Source organism: Neoarius graeffei, chromosome 3 (genome assembly GCF_027579695.1).
Source record: "Neoarius graeffei isolate fNeoGra1 chromosome 3, fNeoGra1.pri, whole genome shotgun sequence".
Lineage (NCBI taxonomy): Eukaryota > Metazoa > Chordata > Actinopteri > Siluriformes > Ariidae > Neoarius > Neoarius graeffei.
In genome coordinates this window covers 5,603,465-5,614,278 of record NC_083571.1, presented here as the reverse complement: position 1 = coordinate 5,614,278, position 10,814 = coordinate 5,603,465, and the positions used below count along the sequence as shown (strand labels likewise).

Sequence of the window (10,814 nt, the reverse complement as noted above, 5' to 3'; positions counted from 1 at the left end):
GGAGTGAGAGTTGTTGGAAATGGGCCTCTATACACCTATGGAGATATTGCACCAAAAACCAGACATTCAGGGTGGCACGGTGGTGTAGTGGTTAGCGCTGTTGCCTCACAGCAAGAAGGTCCGGGTTCGAGCCCCGTGGCCGGCGAGGGCCTTTCTGTGCGGAGTTTGCATGTTCTTCCCGTGTCCGCGTGGGTTTCCTCCGGGTGCTCCGGTTTCCCCCACAGTCCAAAGACATGCAGGTTAGGTTAAGTGGTGACTCTAAATTGAGCGTAGGTGTGAATGTGAGTGTGAATGGTTGTCTGTGTCTATGTGTCAGCCCTGTGATGACCTGGCGACTTGTCCAGGGTGTACCCCGCCTTTCACCCGTAGTCAGCTGGGATAGGCTCCAGCTTGCCTGTGACCCTGTAGAACAGGATAAAGCGGCTAGAGATAATGAATGAATGAATGAATTTCTCCCTTCTTTCTTTCATTATCTTGTCCTTGTGGTCCAGAAACTTTTAGACCAACTCTAAAAGCATTCCGGATTCCTGGATCTCTGTCCAAACCAGCATCCGTGTTTAGGTGTTTACATGACACGGGATGTGACGAAGGTAAACAAAAAAAAAAAAGAGTCGCGTGCAGTAAACAGCATTCTCACGCGATTAGATGGTGGATGCTCCTTTATTATTTCTCCTCCCTCCTCCTCTTCCTCTCTCCTCCTCTTTCAGGAGAGTCCGCCTTTCATTGGAATAACGCATGTGTTGGAGGAGCTGCTCATCAGCTCTCATCTCACTGAACATTCACAGCTCCTGTTCCATCCATCCATCATTCCATCCATCCATCCATCCCAGGATGGGAATGTCGGGACTGACGGCGCGCCTTTGTGATGTAGGATGAAGATGAGAAAAACAAACAAGTGCGTCTGAGAGAGAGAGAGAAAGAGAGAGAGAATGAATATGAAGGACCGGGGGTTTTCGGTTGAACGAAGAGGCAAACCGGCCACGTACACCGGCGACAAGAAAGCGAAAATGGCCGCTCGGACCAACCAGCAGTGGGTCAGGTTAGCTACAGTGTTCGCTTATGTGCTCTGTGTGTCTCTGGCTGCCATCATCCTGGCTGTTTATTACAGTCTCATCTGGAAGCCCACTCCTCCTGGATCTTCCTCCAGACGGCCCGAGGTGCCGCTGATGAGCTGTGCGTCATGGTCCATGACTAAAGATTCTCAGAACACCACCAGCGCTGCTGATCTCTTACACCTCAACAGCACGAACGCATCCTCATCCTCATCCTCATCAGCAGAGAAGCAGCAGGACGCAGCCTGGATAGTCGCTCCAGAGAGCACAGCAGAACCGAGCCACGGTTCTCCAAACGCACAGCCGAGCCGTGCGCCTGCGCAACCTGAAACAGGCCAAACCCTGCTGGACTCTTTCACCAAACCTGTGTGGACTTCAGAGATGTTTCATGACGGCTCTGGGGCTGATCTCGGGACAGAGGAAACGCGAGAGGAAGGTGAAAGACAGCAGGTTGTGCGGACGCGCAAAGCCGCGTCTCCAAATCAGCGCTCAGCTGGAGAGAGGGTTAGAGGAAGGAGAGGCGCAGGGTCATCAGCACTACATGGGGTCTTCTGAGGAGGACAGTTTCTGTCTCTCTCTCTCTCACACACACACTTTTAAATCAGAGATACATGAGGAGTCCGTCCAGTTCTGATCTGACAACCAGTCTGAGGCACTGGTTTGGGATGCGATTCGACTGAATGGACTCGAACACCAGGATTTATTGTTTTCTGTCTGGATTTTATTTAATATTTACTGTACACAGCTCAGAGAGATGATTTAGTTTTGCATTTCTATTTCACTTCCAGAGAAAACACACTGTGCTCGGATATTATAGATGCTATAAATATATTATATAACTCTTATATTAATCTCACTGTAATTATTTAGATTCAGATTCAGGAAATATTATATAAATATAATAGAATATAATATAATAAAAATAACATGACTCATTTTTTTATTTATTGTATTTATTTGTTCAGACAAGCATATTCCACATTCCACATTATTCTCCTGTAGGGCCAAAGTAGTAGTAGTAGTAGTAGTTAGCACTGTTGCCTCACAGCAAAAAGGTTCTGGGTTCGAGCCCAGTGGAATATAGTCACAGTAGCGCAATGCTTCATTTCCTGTTAGAGAGAAGAAAATTAATCTGCGAAAAGAAGAAGAAAATGACTTGCTTAAAAAATAATGATTTAAAAGAAAGAAAATTAATTAATGGTAAATAATAAATAAATTGATAAGTAAAGCCATGTCTAGAAATCAGCTTCATCATCTGTTTGTAATCGTATAACAGGAAATTGGGGCGGCATGGTGGTGGTGAGCGCTGCCGCCTCACGTCAAGAAGGTTCTGGGTTTGAGACCAGCAGAATGTATTCACAGTGGCCCAGTGCTTCACTTCCTATTAGAAAGAAGAAAATTAATCCGTGAAAATGACTTACCTTAAAAATAAGCTTAAGGAGGAAAAAATTATGTAAAATAATGATTAAAAAATAAGAAAAAATAATACATTAATGAATAATGGTAAATATAAATAATAAATACATTGATAATGAAAAATAAATAAAGTCAAATAACAAAGCCATGTATAATAGAATATAATAAACATAACATGACTCATTTTTTTATTTTTTGTATTTATTTTTTTCAGACAAGCACATTCCACATTATACATTATTTTCCTGTAGGTAGTCGTAGTCAGCACTGTCGCCTCACAGCAAGAAGGTTCTGGGTTTGAGACCAGTGGAATATAGTCACAGTGGCCCACTGCTTTATTTCCTATTAGAAAGAAGAAAATTCATCTGTGAAAATGACTTACCTTAAAAATAAAAAATAATGCAAAGAAAAAAATTAAAATAATGATTTAAAAAAAAAGGAGGACAGCACGGTGGTGTAGTGGTTAGCACTGTCACCTCACAGCAAGAAGGTCCAGGTTCAAGCCCCGTGGCCGGCGAGGGCCTTTCTGTGCGGAGTTTGCATGTTCTCCCCGTGTGGATTTCCTCCGGGTGCTCCGGTTTCCCCCACAGTCCAAAGACATGCAGGTTAGGTTAACTGGTGACTCTAAATTGACCGTAGGTGTGAATGTGAGTGTGAATGGTTGTCTGTGTCTATGTGTCAGCCCTGTGATGACCTGGCGACTTGTCCAGGGTGAACCCCGCCTTTCGCCCGTAGTCAGCTGGGATAGGCTCCACTATCCCAGCTGACTACGGGCGAAAGGCGGGGTACACCCTGGACAAGTCGCCAGGTCATCACAGGGCTGACACATAGACACAGACAACCATTCACACTCACATTCACACCTACTGGAGCGCTTGCCTGCGACCCTGTAGAAGGATAAAGTGGCTAGAGATAATGAGATGAGATTTAAAAAAGAAAACTAATCAGTTAATTAATGAATAAATAATACATTGATAAAAATAATGGTAAATAAATAAAGTCAAATAATGTACAGTGGTGCTTGAAAGTTTGTGATCCCTTTAGAATTTTCTATATTTCTGCATAAATATGACCTAAAACATCATCAGATTTTCACACAAGTCCTAAAAGTAGATAAAGAGAACCCAGTTAAACAAATGAGACAAAAATATTATACTTGGTCATTTATTTATTGAGGAAAATGATCCAATATTACATATCTGTGAGTGGCAAAAGTATGTGAACCTTTGGTTTCAGTATCTGGTGTGACCCCCTTGTGCAGCAATAACTGCAACTAAACGTTTGCGGTAACTGTTGATCAGTCCTGCACACCGTCTTGGAGGAATTTTAGCCCGTTCCTCTGTACAGAACAGCTTCAACTCTGGGATGTTGGTGGGTTTCCTCACATGAACTGCTCGCTTCAGGTCCTTCCACAACATTTCCATTGGATTAAGGTCAGGACTTTGACTTGGCCATTCCAAAACATTCACTTTATTCTTCTTTAACCATTCTTTGGTAGAACGACTTGTGTACTTAGGGTCGTTGTCTTGCTGCATGACCCACCTTCTCTTGAGATTCAGTTCATGGACAGATGTCCTGACATTTTCCTTTAGAATTCGCTGGTATAATTCAGAATTCATTGTTCCATCAGTGATGGCAAGCCGTCCTGGCCCAGATGCAGCAAAACAGGCCCAAACCATGATACTACCACCACCATGTTTCACAGATGAGATAAGGTTCTTATGCTGGAATGCAGTGTTTTCCTTTCTCCAAACATATTGCTTCTCATTTATACCAAAAAGTTCTATTTTTGTCTCATCCATCCACAAAACATTTTTCCAATAGCCTTCTGGCTTGTCCACATGATCTTTGGCAAACTGCAGATGAGCAGCAATGTTCTTTTTGGAGAGCAGAGGCTTTCTCCTTGCAACCCTGCCATGCACACCATTGTTGTTCAGTGTTCTCCTGATGGTGGATTCATGAACATTAACATTAGCCAATGTGAGAGAGGCCTTCAGTTGCTTAGAAGTTACCCTGGGACCTTTGTGACCTCGCCGACTATTACACGCCTTGCTCTTGGAGTGATCTTTGTTGGTCGACCACTCCTGGGGAGGGTAACAATGGTCTTGAATTTCCTCCATTTGTACACAATCTGTCTGACTGTGGATTGGTGGAGTTCAAACTCTTTAGAGATGGTTTTGTAACCTTTTCTAGCCTGATGAGCATCAACAACGCTTTTTCTGAGGTCCTCAGAAATCTCTTTTGTTCGTGCCATGATACACTTCCACAAACACGTGTTGTGAAGATCAGACTTTGATAGATCCCTGTTCTTTAAATAAAACAGGGTGCCCACTCACACCTGATTGTCATCCCATTGATTGAAAACACCCGACTCGAATTTCACCTTCAAATTAACTGCTAATCCTACAGGTTCACATACTTTTGCCACTCACAGATATGTAATATTGGATCATTTTCCTCAATAAATAAATGACCAAGTATAATATTTTTGTCTCATTTGTTTAACTGGGTTCTCTTTATCTACTTTTAGGACTTGTGTGAAAATCTGATGATGTTTTAGGTCATATTTATGCAGAAATATAGAAAATTCTCAAGGGTTCACAAACTTTCAAGCACCACTGTACATGCATATCACTTACAGTATGTCGCATCTTTTATATATATTTTGTCCATGGTTCACATAAACAGTAGAAATATAAACTTACCCTTTGCGAAATGATCTGCACATACTCGTACGTATTTGTAGCTGGTCTCTTTGATCTCCGACCTGTTCAGATTTGCAAGCCACCGTCTCTGTTGTCTACATCTTCCATTTGGGGTCTTTCTCGTATTTTAACAGCGGGTAAACTCAACAATCTGACTCCAGCCTTACCAGAATTGTTCAAGCAGCCGATAACCGTGCAAATTTGCAGCATTTCGTTTTAAGGTACTTGCTGCTATGCGTGTGTTATTCCACAAAGATGGTGGACACAGCTAAATCAGAGAGGGTCATGGGGCATGTGATGTCATGTGCAAATGGTCGATGGGCCAGCACAGTGGTGTAGCGATTAGCACTGTCGCCTCACAGCACGAAGGTCCGGGTTCGAGCCCCGTGGCCGGCGAGGGCCTTTCTGTGTGGAGTTTGCATGTTCTCCCCGTGTCTGCGTGGGTTTCCTCCGGATGCTCCGGTTTCCCCCACAGTCCAAAGACATGCAGGTTAGGTTAACTGGTGACTCTAAATTGAGCGTAGGTGTGAATGTGAGTGTGAATGGTTGTCTGTGTCTATGTGTCAGCCCTGTGATGACCTGGCGACTTGTCCAGGGTGTACCCCGCCTTTCGCCCGTAGTCAGCTGGGATAGGCTCACCCACGACACTGTACAGGATAAGTGCTTACGGATAATGGATGGATGAATAATAATAATCATAACTTTATTTGGCACAGGGTTTCAAAAGCTGACACTTATTTACATGAAAGCTGGCAAATAATAATAATAATAATAATAATAATAATACCAAATAGAACAAATAAAAATATGATAATGTGGATAAAAATATTAAACTTACAGTGAATTGTTCTGACAATGGAAACTTTAAGAAATAGTGTGAAAATTATCATAACTTTGAGGTTTGGGTATATTGAACAATTTTACATATTCTACATCCAGTGACTTGCAAAAGTATTCCTCCCCCTTCTTGTTTGTCCTGTTTTGGATTTTTGGAGGGTAGCACCATTTGATTTACACAACATGCCTACCACTTTAAAAGTGAAAATTGTTGTTTTATTGTGACACAAACAATAATTAAGATGAAAAAACAGAAATCTGGAGTGTGCATAAGTATTCAACCCCCCCAAGTCAATACTTTGTAGAGCCACCCTTTGCTACAATTACAGCTCCAAGTCTCTTAGGGCATGCTTCTATTAGCTTTTCTAGGATTAGGATTTTTGCCCATTCCTCAAGGCAAAACTGCTCCAACTCCAAGTTAGATGGGCTGCGTTGGTGTCCAGCAATCTTCAAGTTATGCCACAGATTCTCAATTGGATTGAGGTCTGGGCTTTGATTAGGCCATTCCAAGACATTTAAATGTTTCCCTTTAAACCACTCCAGTGTAGCTTTAGCAGTATGTTTAGGGTCATTGTCCTGCTGGAACGTGAACCTTCGTCCCAGTCTCAAACCTCTGGCCGACTCAAACAGGTTTTCCTCCAGAATTGCCCTGTATTTAGTGCCATCCATCTTTCCTTCAGTCCTGACCAGCTTTCCTGTCCCTGCAGATGAAAAACATCCCCACAGCATGATGCTGCCACCACCATGCTTCACTGTAGGAATGGTGTTCTCAGGGTGTTGGGTTTGCGCCACACATGGCGTTTCCCATGATGGCCAAAAAGATCAATTTTTGTCTCATTTGACCAGAGAATCTTCTTCCATGTGTTTGAGGAGTCTGCCACATGCTGTTGGGCAAACTCCAAATGTGTTTTCTTAAGCAATGGCTTTTTTCTGGCCACTCTTCCATAAAGCCCCGCCCACTCTGTGGAGTGTACGGCTTGAAGTGGTCCTATGGACAGATACTCCCATCTCCGCTGTGGATCTTTGCAGCTCCTTCAGTGTTCTCTTTGGTGTCTTTGTTGTATCTCTGATTAATGCCCTCCTTGCCCAGTCTGTGAGTTTTGGTGGGCGGGGCCTTCTCTTGTCAGGTTTGTAGTGGGGTCATATGCTTTCCATTTTGCTATAATGGATTTAATGGTGCTCTGTGGGATATTCAAAGTTTGGGATATTTTTTATAACCCAACCCTGATCTATACTTCTCCACAACTTTGTCTCTGACCTGTTTGGAGGCTCCTTGGTTTTCATGTTGCTTGTTTAGTCGTGTTGCAGAGTCAGGGTCCTTCCAGAACAGGCTGATTTATACAGACATCATGTGACAGATCATGTGACACTTTGATTGCACACAGGTGGCTCTTAATCAACTAACTATGTGACTTATGAAGTGAATTGTTTGGACCAGCTCTTATTTAGGGGTTTCATACGAAAGGGGGTGAATACTTATGCACAATACAAATTTCTGTTTTTTCATCTTACTTATTATTTGTGTCATAATAAAAAAAAAGTGTGCACGTTTAAAGTAGTAGGCATGTTGTGTAAATCAAATGGTGATAATCCTTCAAAAATCCATTTTAATTCCAGCTTGTAATGCAACAAAACAGGACAAACACCAAGGGGGATGAATACTTTTGCAAAACACTGAATTAAAGTGACGATTCAATCTCAGGGTCATTTATTCACTGTCAGAAACAGGGGTACAGGAGGAGTCCATTTCATATTTCCACGTTCCCAAGCAGGATATAAAGGGTAAGAACATAAAGGGTAACTTTACAGGTTCCTGCCCCAGAGAGCCACTGGACTCCTCAAGGTACTTTATTTCCTCAGAGTGTTGGTCAATATTTATTTTGGAGTTTGCACACAATTCTATTTTGTCCTCTTTAACAAATTCGACCCAAGATTTTCTTCTCAGTTCAGTCGTTCCTGCGAGTGTGTCTTGATGAAATAAGCCATAAGCCACGCCTCCTTGTTCATCATCACATCACAACAAAGGACTCAAGTCTCCTGAGGGGCGAACATTTTTTTTTAAAGGAACGCTGGTTTTACTTTTGTCTGGACTCAGAGATCATCTTAATAACAAAGAACACATTTTCAGATCAAACGGTTTATACTGTGTAAAACTACTGGCACCTTTTCTTTCGCACGAACTTTGTTGCACATCTTTATTTGATGACGCCTGCATTACAGAGTCGGTCCAGAAATCATTTTAGATTCCAAATATTAGTTTTTCAGCACAAAATTTAATTTTACAGAAATGATCATAAATAAAGCAGCATGCTACATAAAAGACACACTTAAGATATAAAAAAAAACACTAAAGGCTGCTGGGTTTTGATGTAAAGCTACAAAGCGAGTGCGACAGACAAAGTGTCTGTTAGAACTGGGTCTGGTTCTGGAAGATGTTCAGTAAAACTTGTAGCGCATTTCCTGATAAATCTGAACAAACTGGACCTGCAACTGATGTTTATTTTTAAAGCACAACGTCGTCACACAGAATACTGACTTTATTTCATTTATTACTGTTTACTGTTCCTCTTTATAGGAGTTTTTAAATATAGAATCATTTCTGTTCATTATTTTAACCCGTCTTTGCTCTACGTGTGCTTAAGTCTTTTACACATCACTGTAAGACATCTTAGGAAATAAATATATCTTGAATAAAGTCACATTTAATTCTTGTTAGCCATCCATTATCTCTAACCGCTTTATCCTGTTCTACAGGGTCGCAGGCAAGCTGGAGCCTATCCCAGCTGACTACGGGCGAAAGGCGGGGTTCACCCTGGACAAGTCGCCAGGTCATCACAGGGCTGACACATAGACACAGACAACCATTCACACTCACATTCACACCTACGCTCAATTTAGAGTCACCAGTTAACCTAACCTGCATGTCTTTGGACTGTGGGGGAAACCGGAGCACCCGGAGGAAACCCACGCGGACACGGGGAGAACATGCAAACTCCACACAGAAAGGCCCTCGTCGGCCCCGGGGCTCGAACCCGGACCTTCTTGCTGTGAGGCGACAGCGCTAACCACTACACCACCGTGCCACCCATTTTTGCATCATTAGTTTATTTATTATTTATATTTACCACTATTAATTAATTAATTAATTAATTAATGTATTAATTTTCTTTCCCCCATTTTATTAATTAATAAATTTAGTTATTTTCATTTATCATTTTTGTATCATTAGTTTATGATTTATATTTACCATTATTTATCAACTCATTTGTTTTTTATTTATCTTTATTTTTCATTTATTTCCATTTTATTTATTTATTATCATTTATTATTTATAATTTTTGCATCGTTTGTTTATTATTTATATTTACCACAATTAATTCATTCATTTTCATTTATTATTTTTACTTTTTTTAATCATTATTTTACATTATTTTTTTCTTTGCTTTGCAGCTCTTTTTAAGGCGACTCATTTTCTTCTTCTTTTCACAGACTGATTTTCTTCTTTCTCGAAACAAAACTAGCTTCAAACAGGCAAACTGATCTGCCACTAGAACAAAACTTGTAATTTCACTCTGGAAATTAATTTATTTCAACTATTTGGAGATTTTTTTTTTTTTTTTATCTTAGACTCAGTTGCTTGTAATCTTCTAATAGGGAATGAAACGTTGGGCCTTTGTGACTATATTCAAGATATTTTAATTTGCTGAGACGTTTAGGTTTTTTTTTATTCTGTTATCCCACATGCTGCAGAGACGAGTGTTTTTAATCAGCTCCGTTCCCTGCAGGCCACCAGCCATTTAATCACCACAGAGACGTCTATAATTACATCATCCTTACAATGAAATCTTCTGACTTTACAACAGCACAGAAAACAGACCAAAGGAAAACGAAGATTGGTCAGAAGGTGCAGATGAACGGCTCTCATTCTCACACCTTATCGTTTCTATAGTAACAGCTAATACACAGATACATATTTGTATTGAGGATAATCAATACGTAGAATTTATTGAGAGTGAACCTTTATTTAACCAGGGAACTCATGAAAAACACTTTATTATTATTATTAACAACAACGGTGTTAGCTAGGACGTTCGCTAACTGCTGAGCTAAATCAGTGTACCATGACGACGCAACACATGCCACGCAGTCAGCACAGAACTCGCAAGCTGGATATCTGAACATGCATTACTCATCAGATGAATCATAACCCACCAACTTCATCACAGTGATCCGGCTTTAACACTTTATACAGCTCTACACCACGAGTGCATGTCGTGTCACGACCCATTCTTCTTGTTTGTTGCTGTCTTTCGTGAGCAATTGTCTTTATTTAGCTCCATCTTTATCTTATTACATTCTAACAGTTATTCCACGAAACTGAGTCGTACATGAGCTGATCGGTGATGAGGCACGTAGCACCGAGATTGAGTGGAATAACTCTTTTATTCTATCCACATTCACTGGATTTTGAGAAACAGAACATTTTTATTTTTATCTTTTACTAATTCGATCAACAAAATCATTTCCACTTAGAATGTAAACAAACCGGCGAAATGACGAGCAATTTGTGAAAAATGCTAGAATAATGATAAAGAGATACGCTCTTACGTACCATCAAATACTTTCATTCCATATTTTGCTGCTTTTTTTGGGGGGGGGGTCCTTTTTCTTCTTCATTAGGGTTTTTTTTAGCGGTTGGCAAACCAATTTAAAGGTGCATTACCACCACCAACTGGTCTGGAGTGTGGAACAGGAGATATTTGTTTTCGAGTCAAGTTTTTATTTCATCCTCGGTTGGTTCAGC

The 10,814-nt window shown here is 41.0% G+C and overlaps 1 protein-coding gene across 1 annotated transcript; it reads left to right on the top strand.

Moving 5' to 3' along the window:
- Positions 1 to 772: 772 nt before the first annotated feature.
- On the top strand, positions 773 to 1,863 carry zgc:153157 (uncharacterized protein LOC751674 homolog). Its single transcript, XM_060915773.1, has one exon. It carries the CDS (start codon positions 930 to 932, stop codon positions 1,605 to 1,607), a length of 678 nt encoding a protein of 225 aa, XP_060771756.1. The 5' UTR covers positions 773 to 929; the 3' UTR covers positions 1,608 to 1,863.
- The last annotated feature ends 8,951 nt before the right edge of the window (positions 1,864 to 10,814 follow it).

Bases quoted from the DNA above. Each gene is read 5' to 3' on its own strand.
- zgc:153157 (XM_060915773.1), top strand. From the start codon at position 930: ATGAATATGAAGGACCGGGGGTTTTCGGTTGAACGAAGAGGCAAACCG.